Source organism: Salvelinus alpinus, chromosome 3 (genome assembly GCF_045679555.1).
Source record: "Salvelinus alpinus chromosome 3, SLU_Salpinus.1, whole genome shotgun sequence".
Lineage (NCBI taxonomy): Eukaryota > Metazoa > Chordata > Actinopteri > Salmoniformes > Salmonidae > Salvelinus > Salvelinus alpinus.
Genome location: NC_092088.1, coordinates 85,280,043 through 85,302,388, shown reverse-complemented (window position 1 = coordinate 85,302,388; position 22,346 = coordinate 85,280,043). Strand labels below are relative to the sequence as shown.

The window sequence follows — 22,346 nt, the reverse complement described above, 5'->3', positions numbered from 1 at the left end:
ATGAGGAAGGTGAGGGATCAGCCCAGAACTACACGGCAGGACCTGGTCAATGACCTGAAGAGAGCTGGGACCACAGTCTCAAAGAAAACCATTAGTAACACACTACGCCGTCATGGATTAAAATCCTGCAGCGCACACAAGGTGCCCCTGCTCAAGCAGGCGCATGTCCAGGCCCGTCTGAAGTTTGCCAATGACCATCTGGATGATCCAGAGGAGGAATGGGAGAAGGTCATGTGGTCTGATGATTCAAAAATAGAGCTTTTTGGTCTAAACTCCACTCGCCGTGTTTGGAGGAAGAAGAAGGATGAGTACAACCCCAAGAACACCATCCCAACCGTGAAGCATGGAGGTGGAAACATCATTCTTTGGGGATGCTTTTCTGCAAAGGGGACAGGACGACTGCACCGTATTGAGGGGAGGATGGATGGGGCCATGTATTGCGAGATCTTAGCCAACAACCTCCTTCCCTCAGTAAGAGCATTGATGATGGGTCGTGGCTGGGTCTTCCAGCATGACAACAACCCGAAACACACAGCCAGGGCAACTAAGGAGTGGCTCCGTAAGAAGGATCTCAAGGTCCTGGAGTGGCCTAGCCAGTCTCCAGACCTGAACCCAATAGAAAATCTTTGGAGGGAGCTGAAAGTCCGTATTGCCCAGCGACAGCCCCGAAACCTGAAGGATCTGGAGAAGGTCTGTATGGAGGAGTGGGCCAAAATCCCTGCTGCAGTGTGTGCAAACCTGGTCAAGAACTACAGGAAACGTATGATCTCTGTAATTGCAAACAAAGGATTCTGTACCAAATATTAAGTTCTGCTTTTCTGATGTATCAAATACTTATGTCATGCAATAAAATGCGAATTAATTACTTAAAAATCATACAATGTGATTTTCGGGATTTTTGTTTTAGATTCCGTCTCTCACAGTTGAAGTGTACCTATGATAAAAATTACAGACCTCTACATGCTTTGTAAGTAGGAAAACCTGCAAAATCGGCAGTGTATCAAATACTTGTTCTCCCCACTGTATATTGTATTACTTATATATATAATATTACTTATCTTATATGACTTTTATCTTATATAACTTATATACTATATCCTATTTTACTTATATCTAATATTATATTTTATATTACTTATATCTTATATATTATATTGCTTATATCTTAAATCTTATACTACTTATAAAAACTCAGCAAAAACAGAAACTTTTTTTCAAACTGTTTTTCCGGACCCTGTCTTTCAAAGATAATTCGTAAAAATCCAAATAACTTCACAGATCTTCATTGTAAAGGGTTTAAACACTGTTTCCCATGCTTGTTCAATAAACCATGAACAATTAATGAACATGCACCTGTGGAACGGTCGTTAAGACACTAACAGCTTACAGACGGTAGGCAATTAAGGTCACAGTTATGAAAACTTAGGACACAAAAGAGGCCTTTCTTCTGACTCTGAAAAACACCAAAAGAAAAATGCCCAGGGACCCTGCTCATCTGCGTGAACGTGCCTTAGGCATGCTGCAAGGAGGCATGAGGACTGCAGATGTGGCCAGGGCAATACATTGCAATGTCCATACTGTGAGACGCCTAAGACAACGCTACAGGGAGACAAGACCGACAGCTGACCGTCCTCGCAGTGGCAGACCATGTCTAACAACACCTGCACAGGATCGGTACATCCGAACATCACACCTGCGGGACAGGTGCAGGATGGAAACAACAACTGCCCGAGTTACACCAGGAACGCACAACCCCTCCATCAGTGCTCAGACTGTCTGCAATAGGCTAAGAGAGGCTGGACTGAAGGCTTGTAGGCCTGTTGTAAGGCAGGTCCTCACCAGACATCACCGGCAACAACGTCGCCTATGGGCACAAACCCACCGTCGCTGGACCAGACAGGACTGGCAAAAAGTGCTCTTCACTGACGAGTCGCGATTTTGTCTCACCAGGGGTGATGGTCGGATTTGCGTTTATCGTAGAAGGAATGAGCGTTACACTGAGGCCTGTACTCTGGAGCAGGATCAATTTGGATGTGGAGCATCCGTCATGATCTGGGGCGCTGTGTCACAGCATCATCGGGCTGAGCTTGTTGTCTTTGCAGGCAATCTCAACACTGTGTGTTACAGGGAAGACATCCTCCTCCCTCATGTGGTACCCTTCCTGCAGTCTCATCCTGACATGACCCACCAGCATGACAATGCCACCAGTCATACTGCTCGTTCTGTGCATGATTTCCTGCAGGAATGTCAGTGTTCTGACATGGTCAGCGAAGAGCCCGGATCTCAATCCCATTGAGCACGTCTGGGACCTGTTGGATCGGAGGGTGAGGGCTAGGGCCATTCCCCCCAGAAATGTCTGGGAACTTGCAGGTTCCGTGGTGGAAGAGTGGGGTAACATCTCACAGCAGAACTGGCAAATCTGGTGCAGTCCATGAGGAGGAGATGCACTACAGTACTTAACCTTTCACGAGCCTCTACCCCGGGTCCGGGATCACCCCCCACCCCCCCCACACACTGATTAGCATAGCTAGCATAGCTTCACAAGTAGATAGTAGCATCTAAATATCATTAAATCACAAGTCCAAGACACCAGATGAAAGATACAGATCTTGTGAATAAACCCATCATTTCTGTTTTTTTAAATGTTTTACAGGGAAGACACAATATGTAAATCTATTAGCTAACCACGTTAGCAAAAGACACCACTTTTTTTACTCCACCAGTTTTTTACTCCATCAGTAGCTATCACAAATTCGGCCAAATAAAGATATAAATAGCCACTAACCAATAAAAAACCTCATCAGATGACAGTCTGATAACATATTTATGGTATAGGATAGGTTTTGTTAGAAAAAAGTGCATATTTCAGGTAGAAATCACAGTTTACAATTGCACCGACCATCACAACTCGACTAGAATTACTAAAAAGAGCAACGTGTATGACCAATTTACTCATCATAAAACATTTCATAAAAATAGACAAAGCATAGCAATGGAAAGACCCAGATCTTGTGATTTCAGACAATATTTCAGATTTTCTAAGCGTTTTACAGCGAAAACACAATAAATCGATAAGTTAGCATACCACATGTGCAAACGTTACCAGAGCATCGATTCAAGCCAAAGAGAGCTATAACGTAATCATCGCCAAAATATATTAATTTTTTCACTAACCTTCTCAGAATTCTTCCGATGACACTCCTGTAACATCATTTTACAACATACATATAGAGTTTGTTCGAAAATGTGCATATTTAGCCATACAAAACCGTGGTTATACAATGAAAATACTAGCAAATCAAGCCTCAAAATGTCAGACGTCATCTTTCAGAGTGATCTAGTTTAATCGAAAGCTAATCATATACTTGACTAACAAATACAGGGTTGACAGGAATCGAAAGACAAATTAGTTCTTAATGCAACCGCTGATTTACATTTCTAAAATTATCCTTACTGTGCAATACAGGGTTCGCCAAGTGAAGCGATAACAAACAAAATGGCGGATTATGCGTTTAAAATATTTCGACAGAACAACGATTTATCATATTAAATATTTCTTACTATGAGGTGATTTTCCATCAGATTCTTGGGCAATGTATCCTTTCTTGGGTCTAATCTTCTTTTGGTCGATAGATGTCCTCTGTCCTTCGAAATGTCCACTAACATCGACCGAGACCCCGAAACGTGCCCAAAGCTTCAAAGTGCACGACAAAGAAATTCCTCAAAATCGCACTAAACGGATATAAATTGCTATAAAACGGTTCAAATTAACTACATTATGATGTTTTTAACAACTATAACGAGTAAAAACATGACCGGAGAAATATCACTGGCTAAACAACCATTTGGAAGGAGGCAAGTCCGATGTCCATCTTGCGTAAGACGCGCGAAGGGAAAGGACGGTACTTCCACGTTTTCTTGTTTTATAGTGGCTCTGATTGTGCAATCGACTCCATTCAAAGCGTGATGACGTACTGACACCCAGAGGAAGACGTAGGCAGTGTCGGTTTCTCCATAGCATTTACAGGCACCTTAAAACCGACCCCAGATCAGGGGTCAAAATTTCTGAAATCTGACTCCCTGTCAGGAAAAGTGCTGTAGAAGTAGTTCTGTACCACTCAGAGACAGAATTCCAACGGCTATAGAAACTAGAAAGTGTTTTCTATCCAATAATAACAATAATATGCATATTGTACGATCAAGAATTGAGCACGAGGCAGTTTAATTTGGAGACCAAAAAATGCTAATGCGGAACAGCACCCCCTATAGTTGCAAGAAGTTAATGCAGCTGGTGGCCACACCAGATACTGACTGTTACTTTGACCCCCTTTGTTCAGGGACAAGGGACATTATTTAATTTTGGTTAGTCACATGTCTGTGGAACTTGTTCAGTTCATGTCTCAGTTGTTGAATCTTGTTATGTTCATACAAATATTTACACATGTTAAGTTTGCTGAAAATAAATGCAGTTGACAGTGAGAGGACATTTATTTTTTTGCTGAGTTTATTGTATGACTTATATCTTAAATCTTATATTACTCACATTACAAAATGTCTTATATCTTAAATTACCTATATGTTATATTACTTTGTGCTCCCGAGTGGAACAGTGGTCTAAGGCACTGCAGCTCAGTGCAAGAGGTGTCATTGCGGTCCCTGGTTCAAATCCAGTCTGCATCACATCCGGCTGTGATTGGGAGTACTATAGGGTGGTGCACAATTGGCCCAGCGTTGCCTAGTTAAATAAAACAATTATATTACTATATCTTATATATTATTATTAGATTTAATATTTTATGTTACTTATATCTGGTATTTATTATATCTTATTTTACTTATATGTTAAATCATATATTACTTATATTTTATATCTTATATTACTTATATCTTATATTACTTATATGTTAAATCTTATATTACTTATTACTTATATGTTAAATCATATATTACTTATATTTTATATCTTATATTACTTATATCGTATATTACTTATATGTTATATTACTTATATGTTAAATCATATATTACTTACATTTTATATCTTAAATTGCTTATATCTTATATTACTTATATGTTAAATCTTAAATTACTTATATTTTATATCTGATATTACTAATAACTTATATTACTTATGTTAAGTATTATATTAATTATATCTTATATTACATATTTTTTACATCTTATATTACTTAAATCTTATATCTTATATTACTTATATCTTATATTACCTTCATGTTGAATCTTATATTACTTATATCTTATATTACTTATATCTTATTGTTACATATATGTTAAATCTTATATTACTTATATCTTATATTACTTATATTTTGTATCTTAGATGTATATTTTTGGGATAAAAACATAAAACCATATCTTATATTACTTATATCTTACATCACTTATATACTTCTAAAGCTGTAGAATCAGAGTGCATGCCATTATTGATTTAATCTTAAAACTTTTCCTTCTAATAACAAATGACTCCTTCAAATTCATGTCTGGTTAACCTTTCTAGGACACACGTTCCGAACCCCCCCCCCCCCCCCAACATTCCGCTGAAAAGGCATCGTGCGAAATTCAAAAATATTTTAGAAATATGTAACTTTCACACATTAACAAGTCCAATACAGCAAATGAAAGATAAACATCTTGTTAATCTACCCATCGCGTCCGATTTTTAAAATGTTTTACAGCGAAAACACAACATATATTTATGTTAGATCACCACCAAATCCAAAAAACACACAGCCATTTTTCCCAGCCAAAGATAGTCAAACAAAAACAGAAATAGAGATAAAATGAATCACTAACCTTTGATAATCTTTATCAGATGACACTCATAGGACATCATGTTACACAATACATTTATGTTTTGTTCGATAATGTGCATATTTATATCCACAAATCTCGGTTTACATTGGCACCATGTTCAGAAATGCCTCCAAAATATCCGGAGTAATTACAGAGAGCCACGTCAAATAACAGAAATACTCATCATAAACTTTGATGAAAGAAACATGTTTTACATATAATTAAAGATACACTTGTTCTTAATGCAACCGCTGTGTCAGATTTAAAAAAAAAAACTTTAGTAAAAAGCACACCATGCAATAATCTGAGACGGCACTCAGATTTAACAAAATTTCTCCGCCATGTTGGAGTCAACAGAAATACGAAATTATATCATAAATATTCCCTTACCTTTGATTATCTTCATCAGAATGCAATGCCAGGAATCCTATTTCCACAATAAATTTTTTTTTTTGTTCGATAATGTCCATTACTTATGTCCAATTAGCAACTTTAGCTAGCATGTGTAGTACACGTGTCCAAACGCTGGCGCAGATGCAGGCAAACGTCGGACGAAAACTTCAAAAAGTTATATTACAAGTCGAATAAACTGGTCAAACTTAGTAGAGAATCAATCTTCAGGATGTTGTTATCATATATATCCAATAACGTTCCAACCGGAGCATTGCCATTTCATGACTAGCGCACGTGACCAGGAACTAGCATTCTGCCAGACCACTGACTCAAATAGCTCCCATCCGGGCCCACATCACACTAGAGGCTTCATTCTGCGTTCTACAGACTGTTGACATCTAGTGGAAGGCGTAGGAAGTGCAAACAGATCCATATATTACAGGGAATTGAATAGGCGATGACTTTCACATCGACCTTTCTCAGAATTCTTACTTCCTGTTTGGAATTTTGCCTCCATATGAGTTCTGTTATACTCACAGACATAATTCAAACAGTTTTAGAAACTTCAGAGTGTTTTCTATCCACTAGTAATAATAATATGCATATATTATTATATGGGACAGAGTAGGAGGCAGTTCACTATGGGCACCTATCATCCAAAAGTGAAAATGCTGCACCCTATCCAAAATTAAAACATATTACAGATGTAATGTAAAAGGCCTTAAATGTAAAGTAAATGGACTTAAATGTAATGTAAATGGACTTAAATGTATTGTAAATGGCCACCACCGGTGTTAAAACCAATAGTATTCACCTTTTGTAAAAGTTGTATGTATCGATATTTCTACAAAGTCAACCTTCTGAATTTATTTTTTATACATCAGTTCTCTCTAACAGGCATTAGTTATCTTCTTGAGAATACAGGGGGTGCTATTTTCCCATTAGCATAATTTGCTCTACAGATTAAACTGCCTCTTATTCAATTATTGCTCTTACTATATGCATATAAATAATACCATTGGAAAGAAAACAATCTCTAGTTTCTAAAACCGTTTCAATTTTGTCTCTGAGTGATACAGAAGTCATTTGACAGCACTTTCCATGACCAAGAAGAAAAAAGCAAGATGTGTATGCCAGCTTCAACGCTCTGCCTATATATGGTCGTGCCCCCTATGACCCGAAACACACCTCATTGGCCTTCCTCTGGGTGTCAAGAGGACGTCAGAGGAAAAATATCTTGTTTATCTGGGACTGACGTGAAATGAGAGCTAATTCTTTGGCGTGACCGACAACTTCCGGTTGTCTAAATCGTGCGACTTGTAGCTGCGATTGTCTTCTGTTGTGCGGCCATTATGGATGAAAACTATCTCCGTCTCGAAGTTTGTTTGATACATGTGACCAGATCATCGTAATGTATGTTTTTTCAATATAGTTTAATCAGATTATTTGAATTTTTTCGGGAGTTTTGTGGTGTTCCGTTGTCTGATTTTATTTACGTTTGAGAGATCCGTGCCACTCGACCAGTACCTGTGCTAAATGGAGTGGGAAAGGAACAATTCTGAACGGAACCAACGACTCATCTTGACAAAGGACACTTTGATCAACATTCTGATGAAAGATCAGCCATAGTAAGACCCAATTTACGATGTTATATCATATCTGTTGTGCATGTGAACTGGCCGTGGGCGCCTAGCCGAATCTGCCTGGTATAGCTATGCTAATTTAGCGCTACATTTTGTTTTCGTTATAAAACATTTAATAAATCTGAAATATTGTTTGGATTCACCAGATGTTGGGCTTTCAATATCTGTACGCTGTGTATTTTTCTGAAATGTTTTAAGATGAGTAATTCGTTATATGACGTTGGTCTCTGTAATTGTTCTGGCTGGGTCAGCACTATTTCAGATTGCAGCTGCAATGTAGAACTGTGATTTATACCTGAAAAATGCACATTTTTCAAAAAAAAAACTATGCTATACCATAAATATGTTATCAGACTGTCATCTTATGAAGTTGTTTCTTGGTTAGTGGCTATATATATTTTTATTTAGTCGAATTAGTGATAGCTACTGACGCAGGAAAAAGCTGTTGGGAGTAAAAAAATCGTGTCCTTTGCTAACGTGGTTAGCTAATAGATTTACATATTGTGTCTTCCCTGTAAAACATTTAAAAAATCTGAAATGGTGGCTTTATTCACAAGACCTGTATCTTTCATCTGGTGTCTTGGACTTGTGATTTAATGATATTTAGATGCTACAAGTTACTTGTGACGCTATGCTAGCTATGCTACTCAGTGGGGGGGGGGGGGGGGGGGGGGGTGCTACCGGATCAGGGTTGGTGACTCGTGAGAAGTTATCTCTAACAGGCCGTAGTTGTCTCTAACAGGCATTAGTTGTCTCTAACAGGCATTAGTTATATCTAACAGGCATTAGTTATCTCTAACAGGCATTAGTTATCTCTAACAGGCCGTAGTTGTCTCTAACAGGCATTAGTTGTCTCTAACAGGCATTAGTTATATCTAACAGGCATTAGTTATCTCTAACAGGCATTAGTTATCTCTAACAGGCATTAGTTATCTCTAACAGGCCGTAGTTGTCTCTAACAGGCCGTAGTTGTCTCTAACAGGCCGTAGTTGTCTCTAACAGGCATTAGTTGTCTCTAACAGGCATTAGTTATCTCTAACAGGCATTAGTTGTCTCTAACAGGCATTAGTTGTCTCTAACAGGCATTAGTTGTCTCTAACAGGCATTAGTTGTCTCTAACAGGCATTAGTTATCTCTAACAGGCATTAGTTATCTCTAACAGGCATTAGTTATCTCTAACAGGCATTAGTTATCTCTAACAGGCATTAGTTATCTCTAACAGACCGTAGTTGTCTCTAAAAGGAATTAGTTATCTCTAACAGGCATTAATTATCTCTAACAGGCATTAGTTATCTCTAAAAGGCATTAGTTATCTCTAACAGGCATTAGTTATCTCTAACAGGCATTAGTTATCTCTAACAGGCATTAGTTGTCTCTAACAGGCGTTAGTTATCTCTAACAGGCATTAGTTGTCTCTAACAGGCATTAGTTATCTCTAACAGGCCGTAGTTGTCTCTAACAGGCCGTAGTTGTCTCTAACAGGCATTAGTTGTCTCTAACAGGCATTAGTTGTCTCTAACAGGCATTAGTTATCTCTAACAGGCATTAGTTATCTCTAACAGGCCGTAGTTGTCTCTAACAGGCATTAGTTGTCTCTAACAGACATTAGTTGTCTCTAACAGGCATTAGTTGTCTCTAACAGGCATTAGTTGTCTCTAACAGGCATTAGTTGTCTCTAACAGGCATTAGTTATCTCTAACAGGCATTAGTTGTCTCTAACAGGCATTAGTTGTCTCTAACAGGCATTAGTTATCTCTAACAGGCATTAGTTGTCTCTAACAGGCATTAGTTATCTCTAACAGGCATTAGTTATCTCTAACAGGCCGTAGTTGTCTCTAACAGGCATTAGTTGTCTCTAACAGGCATTAGTTGTCTCTAACAGGCATTAGTTGTCTCTAACAGGCATTAGTTGTCTCTAACAGGCCGTAGTTGTCTCTAACAGGCATTAGTTATCTCTAACAGGCCGTAGTTGTCTCTAACAGGCATTAGTTGTCTCTAACAGGCATTAGTTATCTCTAACAGGCATTAGTTGTCTCTAACAGGCATTAGTTATCTCTAACAGGCCGTAGTTGTCTCTAACAGGCATTAGTTGTCTCTAACAGGCATTAGTTGTCTCTAACAGGCATTAGTTATCTCTAACAGGCCGTAGTTGTCTCTAACAGGCCGTAGTTGTCTCTAACAGGCATTAGTTGTCTCTAACAGGCATTAGTTATCTCTAACAGGCATTAGTTATCTCTAACAGGCCGTAGTTGTCTCTAACAGGCCGTAGTTGTCTCTAACAGGCATTAGTTGTCTCTAACAGACATTAGTTGTCTCTAACAGGCATTAGTTATCTCTAACAGGCATTAGTTGTCTCTAACAGGCATTAGTTGTCTCTAACAGGCATTAGTTATCTCTAACAGGCCGTAGTTGTCTCTAACAGGCATTAGTTATCTCTAACAGGCCGTAGTTGTCTCTAACAGGCCGTAGTTATCTCTAACAGGCATTAGTTATCTCTAACAGGCCGTAGTTGTCTCTAACAGGCCGTAGTTGTCTCTAACAGGCCGTAGTTGTCTCTAACAGGCATTAGTTATCTCTAACAGGCATTAGTTGTCTCTAACAGGCTGTAGTTGTCTCTAACAGGCCGTAGTTGTCTCTAACAGGCATTAGTTATCTCTAACAGGCATTAGTTGTCTCTAACAGGCATTAGTTATCTCTAACAGGCATTAGTTATCTCTAACAGGCATTAGTTGTCTCCAACAGGCTGTAGTTGTCTCTAACAGGCCGTAGTTGTCTCTAAAAGGCATTAGTTATCTCTAAAAGGCATTAGTTGTCTCTAACAGGCATTAGTTATCTCTAACAGGCATTAGTTGTCTCTAACAGGCATTAGTTATCTCTAACAGGCCGTAGTTGTCTCTAAAAGGCATTAGTTATCTCTAACGGGCATTCGTTATCTCTAACAGGCAGTAGTTATCTCTTACAGGCAGTAGTTTCCCTTATTTACTCATTTAAACTTCTAACACTTACATGCCATGTTGATGAGAAATGTTGACTGACATGTTGTTCTGTTTTAGGTGGCTCATGTGATTCTACATCCTCTCTGTTCAATATTTATTGCATGTTTTATTCTAACACATACTTTATCCAAATGTAATGCTTTATTGTAACACATATTTTCTGAAATATAATGTTCCTCACTAGAGGCAAGGCCATGACAGTTTGGGCACCTATTTTGCCATCATTTTGGCAAGACGTGACAACTTTTTCGGTCTTGGTACTGTTTTTAGACCACACATGAATGGGTATGTTCCTTATTCCTTATCACGATGTCACAAATCTCAATTTCACTGCGAGGTGATTCTCCTTTCAAGAACCTAATCTCTGCTCACTACTGATTATTTATGAGTTATTAGAACATGAGGTCACTTAAATTATGTTAAAGTCCAGACCTGATGCCACTCAACCCTCTCTCTGCCACTTTATGAAAGTCCAGACACACACTCCCTCTCTTTCAGCAGTCCCCACCATAAACAGTTACTGCACATCTGGCAAAAATGTATTATTGCATTTGCCAATTTTCAGTTTATGCCTTTAAAATAAATAAAGACTGATATTCCAAAATATATATATAGCATTCTCTGCTGACGAACACCGCACCATATCTCCCCATTTCACTGTCACTGAATACTGCATGTCTCCTATTCAAAACCCCGTCACACCTTATTTCTTATCCTTTTGTAGCTTACGCCAATACATTTGCTAACTCATGTTGTTTCCTCCCACTTGAATTTAATCCTGTAACCAATAATTTGTTATAGTAGACAGGCTAGTAAATGGGATTGAAAGAGTACATGCACATTTGGCACCGTGCTAACAAACTAACAACAGACACGCTAACAACATGCTAGCAGACAAACTTACAACAAGCTACTGTAGCAGACTAGCTAACAACAGCTAGCAGACAAGCTAACAACAAGCTAGCAGACACACTAACAACAAGCAAGCAGACAAGCTAACAGCAAGCTAGCAGACAAGCTAACAACAAAGCAAACATAAAGCCATCCAGAGGGGGCATAGTAATCCACTCAAGGTTTAAACAAGCTAATAGTTTTTACAAATATAGCTGTGTCTTGTATCCCAGGTAGGCATATGATCAAAGACTTTTGATGTCATATATCACAAAACAGGATCCAGAAATGAAGACAGACACACTTTTATAGCCTATAAGTAGATTACAAAGAGTAGTAAATCATATAGTTGAACAGATATTGAACAAACAAAAGTCCTCTGCAGCATTGAAACCCCGCCAGTTAGTAGGGCTTCTGAATCACCGAGACCTCCCCTCTGCAGGGGTTGTCGATGAAGTACAAAGTAGGACACTTTGCATGTGATGTGTGTTGCCTTGCATGATTACGACATGCAACGGCCCTGTACCAGTCTGCATGCTGCTTAACGAATGTCTTCCTTTTCCTCTTTCTCCTTCCGCCCAATCGTCCGTCTGCTTGCAGAAGACAACCGTGTTGAAGGTGGGTATTCAATTTTCTCTTTTCTTTGTCATGGTTTTTATCATCTTTCCTCTGTGATTTATTCACTGAAACCATGCTGTGGTTCTCATGGCTTAAATCACTCCTAACATACTGTATGTCATGGGGAAGTGGTTTTAAAATGTGCTACTGAAATGGTGTTAAAATGTGCTACTGAAATGGTAAGTCGGCTCCATATGTTTTTCTCATTTGCGGTTCTGGGTAGATGTTGTTGCAAAATGTGATCGGTCATTGGTTCAGGGGAAACGCCTGGTTTGGGATAATGAAATGATGCTTTGGAAAAGTTAGCTGTTCTTAACTACACTCTTTATCATGAGCCTGATGACAAAATGTGGAACATTCACATATGTTGATGTAGTAGTTACTATTCTTGAAATCTCCCATAGATGTTAATGTTAATGAATATCAGTGAAAGTTTTGGCAAAAGTTGAGCTAAGTACAGTGCCTTTCGGAAAGTATTCAGACACCTTGACTTTTCCCCAAGACTTCAGACTTATTCTAAAATGGATTAAATAAAAACAAATCCTGAGCAATCTACACACAATACTCCATAATGAGAAAGTGAAAACAGGTTTTTAGAAATTTTACCAAATATATAAAACTTTGGAAACTGAAATAACTTGTTTAAATAAGTAGTCAGACCCATTGATATGAGATTCAAAATTGAGCTCAGGTTCATCCTGTTTCCATTGATCATCCTAGAGATGATTCTACTTGATTGGAGTCCACCTGTGGTAAATCCAATTGATTGGACAAAATTTGGAAAGGCACACACCTGTCTATATAAGGTCCCACAGTTGACAGTGCATGTCACAGCAAAAAACCAAGCCATGAGGTTGAAGGAATTGTCTGTAGAGCTCCGAGACAGGATTGTGTCGACGAACAGATATGGGGAAAAGTACAAACAAAATTCTGCAGCATTGAAGGTCTCTAAGAACATAGTGCCCACCATCATTCTTAAATGGAAGAAGTTTGGAATCTCTATGATTCTTCCGAGAGCTGGCCGCCCGGCCAAACTGATCAATTGGGAGAGAAGAGCCTTGGTCAGGGAGGTGACCAAGAACCCGATGGTCACTTTGACAGAGCTCTAGAGTTATGGTAGAGGGATGTGGGGATGTTTTTCAGTGGCAGGGACTAGGAGGCAAAGATGAACAGAGCAAAGTACAGAGTGATCCTTAATAAAGACCTGCTTCAGAGCTCTCAGGACCTCAGACTGGGGCGAAGGTTCACCTTCCAACAGAGCAACGACCCAAAGCACACAGCCAAGACAAAGCAGGAGTGGCTTTGGGACAAGTTTCTGAATGCCCTTGAGTGGCCAAGCCAGACCCTGAACTTGAACCCGATCTAACATCTCTGGAGAGACCTGAAAATAGCTGTGGCAGCGACGCTCCCCATCCAACCTGACAGAGCTTGAGAAGATCTACAGAGAAAAATGGAAGAAACTCCAAATACAGGTGTGCAAAGCTTGTAGCATCATACCCAGGAAGACTCAAGGCTGTAACCGCTGCCAAAGGTGCTTCAACAAAGTACTGAGTAAAGGGTCTGAATACTTATGTAAATGAATACTTATGAATACATATGTCAATTTCAGTCTTTTTATTATAAATTAGCGTTGTGTGTAGATTAATGAGGGGAAAAAATGATTTAATCAATTTCAGAATTAGGCTGTATTGTAACAAAATGTGGAAAAAAGTCAAGGGGTCTGAACACTTTCTGAAGGCAATGTATGTTAAGATGTGGATAAGTATTTAGGCTACCACTACACTGTCGAACTATGCCTTGGATCTCCCACTGGTTTGATCAAATATGTTTTCTGCAGGTTAATGTTGATACACTACATGACATAAGTTAATGGTTTGGAAGGGATAGGACAAACATTGTATGGTTTCGGCAAGCTGCGGGAAGTAGGCAATAGTCTGTTCCCATTTACAAGGAGATAGTAGTGTCATAGTGAACAACTGGATACAACTTTAAAGAACAAACTCTGAACTAGTGTCTTTCATCTTTGCATTAAGGAGGGGAAAATGACCAGACCCTGCCCAATCAAATAGCTTTATATTACTGATAATATTATTATGCAAATACTCTGTTTGGATCTTTGAAAGTGAACTTAGAAAAATGTGGATCCATTGTCAGAGATTCACATCGCAAAACCTTGTTAAAGTCAAGCTTTAGGGGTAGGTAGGTACAGCAGGTGGACCTGGTTGAGCATTCTGAGAGGATGCTCATCTTGGACAAACGGAACCTCAACTAACCCACAATTATTACTGTTAATTTAACTCTAGTAAGTCTGACTGATGACGCGTTGCAACCTCTCTCTTGGTTGGAAACATGCTCATCACCCTAACCCAACCTTGTCTGACTGTACCCTATCCTCACTCTCCATCCCCCTTCGCCCCTACCCTGACTCCCCAACAGCTCCCAAAATACCACAGGCATCTACCAGACACAGATGCCTGTCTGTCAGTTTGACCTACAGTAGGTTATGTCCCAAATGACACCCTATTCCCAATATAGTGCACTACTTTGACAAGGGCTCATAGGACTCTGGTCATTCAGTAGTGGTCTATAAAGAGAATATGGTGCTATTTGGGAGGCAGCCCTAGCCTTTTCCGTGATCCCCTGTTTCTCTGCTGACTTTGCTCTTGTTTTCCTTTAAGGTCTGGCACACTTGATGATGGGCGACCAAGGTATGGGCTCTGTTCCTTTGGTCCCTCCCCCCTTGTGCTCCATACAAATACTTATTTTGCTGCTTCTCTTGCTGCTGGCTGGGGTACTCTGGGCTTTTAAAACTGCTTTTCAGATCTGCTTTGCAACAGTGAATGACTTGGTTTGGTTTGTTCATCCAACCGTTTGGTCTTGATCCCTCCCCTCTCTCCAATCATCATCTCAAATCAGCACATACTTTTCTTGCCAGTATGTTTCAAACTCATCTTCATTCTCATTGGCTGGCTGTTTCATCATGCCATCATACTGTGATTCATTTCAAGGTGATGATAAAAACCAAAATAAAACATGCTGAAGATAATGCATGATTGTGCTGTAGCTACTATAGGACATCAGACCCCCTCTATATTACCCTTGTTGCTGGAATGCTTTAGCAGTCAGACAGTGAGCCACAGTGAGTTAGATGATTGAAAACCTCGCTCCATTTCCAAGGCAGTCTTTCTCTGCATCCCAAATGGCACCCTATTCCCTATGTAGTGCACTACTGTTAACTAAGGCCCAGAGTGCCATTTAGGAAACTTCCCCTGACTCATCTTCTCCACAGCAGTCTGGTTGATGCTCATCTCCCAGCATGCAGTACTCAGTCTGAGCCGGAAATGAAATATTGCTCACTTGTACCTCCCCACCCCCCCCCCCCATACTGACACTCACACCAGCATTCCATCATGCCATCCTTTCTTCATTCTCGTACCTCATCTTGGATATGATATTCATCCCATTGTGCCTCTCTGTGTGTCCCCAACGGCACCTTATTCCCTATATAGTACACTTATTTTGACCAGAACCCTATATAGGGAAAAGGGTTCAATTTGGGATGCACCCACTCTGTGTTCTTCGGTCCTTCTTCCCTGTCTGTCAGTATGACCATGACACTTATGGCTGTCTTTCCTTCCTCTCTTCCTCCTCTTGTCTGGAAACTGCGTTCTACCATGGAACATTCCATCAACTATCCTAGGTAGTAAAGGTACTCTCCACACTTTACTTCCTCAAACTCCATGTAGTCACGACTGTCTCAAATCCGCTGTCTGTGGCCTTATATGGTAGTCACATGACAGTCTCAAGTTCACTGTCTGTGGCGTTATATGCTGATTTCATTAAGCATGTAAAGTCATGAGCATTATTACATTGCTTTATGTTGCTACTATTTAAAATGTATGTGTGTCACGGTACTCAAGGTAGGTTTCTGCTTTTACTTTGCTGTCAGCTCACACTGTTCGATGAGGAGTGGATTGTTTAATTTCTGCTTGATGCATTAAAACCATAAAGACATTCACAAAGGGGGGATATGTGATGTCCACTCCACTCTGCTTGTACCTAATGCCAGTGCAGCCCAGACCACCGGTAATGCTTAATCTTTTTCAACATTGAACATATTGATGGGTAATGGGGTGTGATGAGTTAAAGGCTATATCTGGCCCCAGTGTCTGACCAACCAGAGTGTTGTGGGCAGCGGGCAATGGGCTGGGCACCCCATGGGCTGGGCAGCATCTTATCCTGGCTGGCTGGGCTGCTGTGCCGCTCTCCTCAGAGGGTAAGTGGACCTCTGATCTCTTCCCGTTTGCCTCTCCTACCCAGGGCTGAGGGAAAGAGAAGGTTGGCTTCGAAGGTCCCTACTGAGCATTCCAGGTAAACAGCTTTGCTTTGTTCATTTGATTCCTTAACCGTTGGATCATTGGATCAGTCACCGTTTGGTTTGTTTGTTTCATCCATAGGAGTTATGTTATGTGACATGTCCTGCCGCGTGAGCTGGATTGACAGACGTCAATGAAAGACAATGTTCATATCTCAGCAGCTTGTAGATTTTGTGGGTGAAAATGTATATGTGGGTGAAAATATGAATGATCATTCAGTAAGTTATCCGTATCTGTAGGGATATGTCTATTTTAGGCATAAATGAGTTTGAAGGCATAACCTTTGACACTATAGGAATTGTGGGACTGTGAAATTCCATTCCTATTCTAAATAAATTATTTTCATGTTATCACCTGTAATCACCTGTGAAATTGTCAACAAGCTCTCACAGTCTCATGGCAGAATTCGCCGTTTATCAAATCAAGTGTTTAAGGTAAAGTTCAGACATTATCTTCACATTTTTAAGGTTAAGGTTAAGTTCAGGCATTAACCTTGGGATAGGCTTAAAACAAAAATATAAAAAACAACTCTTTATTGCTGGATTTGAACATGCAACCTTACGCACTAGAGGCAGATGCTTACTAAACCTACTTGAAGGTAAAAGAGCTCACTGTTGCCCTTAGTGGCCGGTTTACACGTCATCTCCCAACGTCCTCAGACATGGATGGACGTCAAATACTGACTTGCATCACGGGTGACCTGGCTGAACACTGTAGCATTACTGTCTAAGTAAGCCAGGTAAGAGGTGTGTTTATGAAGATAAATGAGCATGATACAATGAATATTGAAAGTTAAATCAAATTAGTTTGTACAGGTAAGTAGACACCATATCCATAAATTCATCAAATGTATGAGGAACCATTTCAGATATCGGTGATTTGGATCTATCTTTCCATTGCCTGCAGTACATCAATATTTTTCACTGTGATTTTATATCTAGGTACATTACACACGTTTGAACATGATTTGGATCTAAAACACACATAGAGTAGACATTTTGGACTTTCCTTTAATCACTCAGGGCAACAGTGCAAAGATCAACTACCCTTCACTAAGGTAAGTGCTATTTATTTGGTAATGGTGGTTCAGGTTCAGGTTGTGTGGCCGTTCATAGAGATTGGATGATTACATTTTTTAGCGCCCATCTTGTTTTGATCTTTTCTCTGGATATTGAAGAGGTCAAATTAGCTTTTTCTGACATTGCTTATACACATTATTTTCAACATTTTATTTGGTCTGCAAGTGTAACGGAGTTAAGAACGAACATTATGATCGCTCCACAGCTATCTTGAAATGTCACGGATGGAGCTATCCAATCGGTAAATGTTGAGTGGCTCAAGCCGTTGGAATGTTATCAAGGAGGGCGGTCACGTGCGTTGAGAAGCAGAGGATCACTGGTTTGAGCCCAGTATGGGGCAGTCGGACAGTGGAGGAAGCTAAGCTGTTAGCAGGCAATCCCTCTTGCCTGTAAAATGAATGAAAGGGTACTTAGAGAGTCTGAGTATCTGCACTAGGAATGGGATGAGATTTCCAATGCTCAAGTCTGGTTGTAATAGCACAATGCTGCTTACATGAACCAAGCTATTATAATTATATCTATTTTTTAAACTTTATTCATCTAGGCAAGTCAGTTAACAGATTCTTATTTACAATGACGGCCTACACTGGCCAAACACAGATGACGCAAGGCTAATTGTGCTCTGCCGTATGGGACTCCCAATCACGGCCGGTTGTGATACAGCCTGAATTCAAACCAGGGTGACTGTAGTGACGCCTCTAGCATGGAGATGCAGTGCCTTAGACCGCTGTGCCACTCAGATGAAGGTTGAAGTTTTTTTTGTTGGGTTTTTGTGATAATGGTACACCTACCATGACATGTTTGTAAGACCGACACCTTGGCATCTTGCCACATTTTAAGCAGAAAAATAACAATTTAAGGATATGTCAAGTCAAAACCAACGAGTCCAGAGGTGTACTGTAAGTCTATGGCTTCAGAACTGTAGGATGTGATGTACTGTAGACTATACACATGGCTAGCTCATCAGGACGTGACGTACTGTAGACTATACACATGGCTAGCTCATCAAGGTGTGATGTACTGTAGACTATACACATGGCTAGCTCATCAAGGTGTGATGTACTGTAGACTATACACATGGCTAGCTCATCAAGGTGTGATGTACTGTAGACTATACACATGGCTAGCTCATCAAGGTGTGATGTACTGTAGACTATACACATGGCTAGCTCATCAAGGTGTGATGTATTGTAGACTATACACATGGCTAGCTCATCAAGGTGTGACGTACTGTAGACTATACACATGGCTAGCTCATCAAGGTGTGACGTACTGTAGACTATACGCATGGCTAGCTCATCAAGGTGTGACGTACTGTAGACTATACACATGGCTAGCTCATCAAGGTGTGACGTACTGTAGACTATACGCATGGCTAGCTCATCATGATGTGATGTACTGTAGACTATACGCATGGCTAGCTCATCATGATGTGATGTACTGTAGACTATACGCATGGCTAGCTCATCATGATGTGATGTACTGTAGACTATACGCATGGCTAGCTCATCAAGGTGTGATGTACTGTAGACTATACGCATGGCTAGCTCATCATGATGTGATGTACTGTAGACTATACGCATGGCTAGCTCATCATGATGTGATGTACTGTAGACTATACGCATGGCTAGCTCATCATGATGTGATGTACTGTAGACTATACGCATGGCTAGCTCATCATAATGTGATGTACTGTAGACTATACACATGGCTAGCTCATCAAGGTGTGACGTACTGTAGACTATACGCATGGCTAGCTCATCATGATGTGATGTACTGTAGACTATACACATGGCTAGCTCATCAAGGTGTGACGTACTGTAGACTATACGCATGGCTAGCTCATCATGATGTGATGTACTGTAGACTATACGCATGGCTAGCTCATCATGATGTGATGTACTGTAGACTATATGCATGGCTAGCTCATCATGATGTGATGTACTGTAGACTATACGCATGGCTAGCTCATCAAGGTGTGACGTACTGTAGACTATACGCATGGCTAGCTCATCATGATGTGACGTACTGTAGACTATACACATGGCTAGCTCATCAGGACGTGACGTACTGTAGACTATACACATGGCTAGCTCATCAAGGTGTGATGTACTGTAGACTATACACATGGCTAGCTCATCAAGGTGTGATGTACTGTAGACTATACACATGGCTAGCTCATCAAGGTGTGATGTACTGTAGACTATACACATGGCTAGCTCATCAAGGTGTGATGTACTGTAGACTATACACATGGCTAGCTCATCAAGGTGTGATGTACTGTAGACTATACACATGGCTAGCTCATCAAGGTGTGACGTACTGTAGACTATACACATGGCTAGCTCATCAAGGTGTGACGTACTGTAGACTATACGCATGGCTAGCTCATCAAGGTGTGACGTACTGTAGACTATACACATGGCTAGCTCATCAAGGTGTGACGTACTGTAGACTATACGCATGGCTAGCTCATCATGATGTGATGTACTGTAGACTATACGCATGGCTAGCTCATCATGATGTGATGTACTGTAGACTATACGCATGGCTAGCTCATCATGATGTGATGTACTGTAGACTATACGCATGACTAGCTCATCAAGGTGTGATGTACTGTAGACTATACGCATGGCTAGCTCATCATGATGTGATGTACTGTAGACTATACGCATGGCTAGCTCATCATGATGTGATGTACTGTAGACTATACGCATGGCTAGCTCATCATGATGTGATGTACTGTAGACTATACGCATGGCTAGCTCATCATAATGTGATGTACTGTAGACTATACACATGGCTAGCTCATCAAGGTGTGACGTACTGTAGACTATACGCATGGCTAGCTCATCATGATGTGATGTACTGTAGACTATACACATGGCTAGCTCATCAAGGTGTGACGTACTGTAGACTATACGCATGGCTAGCTCATCATGATGTGATGTACTGTAGACTATACGCATGGCTAGCTCATCATGATGTGATGTACTGTAGACTATATGCATGGCTAGCTCATCATGATGTGATGTACTGTAGACTATACGCATGGCTAGCTCATCAAGGTGTGACGTACTGTAGACTATACGCATGGCTAGCTCATCATGATGTGACGTACTGTAGACTATACACATGGCTAGCTCATCAAGGTGTGACGTACTGTAGACTATACGCATGGCTAGCTCATCATGATGTGATGTACTGTAGACTATACGCATGGCTAGCTCATCATGATGTGATGTACTGTAGACTATACGCATGGCTAGCTCATCAAGGTGTGACGTACTGTAGACTATACGCATGGCTAGCTCATCATGATGTGACGTACTGTAGACTATACGCATGGCTAGCTCATCAAGGTGTGACGTACTGTAGACTATACGCATGGCTAGCTCATCATGATGTGATGTACTGTAGACTATACGCATGGCTAGCTCATCATGATGTGATGTACTGTAGACTATACGCATGGCTAGCTCATCATGATGTGATGTACTGTAGACTATACGCATGGCTAGCTCATCATGATGTGATGTACTGGAGACTATACGCATGGCTAGCTCATCATGATGTGATGTACTGTAGACTATACGCATGGCTAGCTCATCATGATGTGATGTACTGTAGACTATACGCATGGCTAGCTGAACACTAGCTGTGCCTTGCGTCGTCACTGAAATGTAATGTATGCGCTCTCTGGCCACTGTCCTTTAGCAGCATATTGTGTCCCAACTGCATATGTCACCATCTTAAATAGCACCTTACTCCGTAAATAGTGCACTAGTTTTGACCAGGGCTCTGGTCAAAAGTAGTGCACTATAAAGGGAATAGGATGCCATCTGGAATGCAGACAGTACTAGCCTGGAGGTGGCAGAAGGCGAGCCATGGGGAGAGATGGAGAGAAGTGTTGACATAGCAGAAAACTGACACAACACACTGAGTCTAATTTCGGGCCTTCACCATGGAGTGTGTCCTCTGTCCCATACAGGGTGTGCAAACAGGCGTAGGATCGCATCTACAGGACAGGGTTGTGAGGCTGTGAAGATCCTGTCCTTTCATCTGGTTTTATCTAATCTGATAACGCTAGTACAACATGTTTGCACAGCCTTTAGCTAGGCCCCTACATTATCCGTTCAGATACTAGCAGTTATTTGGTCATTGTAATAATGTTGTTACAACTTCTGATAATGTCCTATTACTCCAACTCATTTACACTCTGGTAGTGCGGTTTAACTTCACAGTTTGTTGAGATGTGGAGGTCCTTCGTGAGGTAAACATTTACATATATTCAGATTCCGGTGTTGGTGAAGCTGCCCTTACAGTCTCAGAATCTAATTTCCATTGATTGTGTCCCAAATAACAGCCTGGTCAAGAGTATTACAATACAGGGAATAGGTTACCATTTGGAATACAGCCTAGAGAGGTGGATAAGTCATAATACCACACCAATAGCCTGCCAGCAAAAGTGCATTTAATTGCTGTCACCACAGCCAGGAGCCATATGAGGCTTAAAAGGCCTTGCAGGCAGGAGGG

The 22,346-nt window shown here is 40.5% G+C and overlaps 1 protein-coding gene across 18 annotated transcripts in view; it reads left to right on the top strand.

The window, feature by feature from the left end:
• The window catches only part of LOC139571467 (neurexin-1a-like), an 865,000-nt gene that overhangs the window by 48,766 nt on the left and 793,888 nt on the right, over positions 1 to 22,346 (top strand). For 7 of the 18 annotated variants that reach the window (XM_071394364.1, XM_071394369.1, XM_071394365.1 and 4 more), the window contains exons 3-5: positions 12,338 to 12,355; positions 15,034 to 15,063; positions 16,676 to 16,726. The exons of 5 other annotated variants lie outside the window; for them this stretch is intronic. In XM_071394364.1, coding sequence (XP_071250465.1) covers positions 12,338 to 12,355; positions 15,034 to 15,063; positions 16,676 to 16,726 — 99 coding nt within the window. The remainder of the gene's footprint in view (positions 1 to 12,337; positions 12,356 to 15,033; positions 15,064 to 16,675; positions 16,727 to 22,346) is intronic. 6 more of the 18 variants (XM_071394380.1, XM_071394371.1, XM_071394370.1 and 3 more) reach the window with 1 other exon arrangement.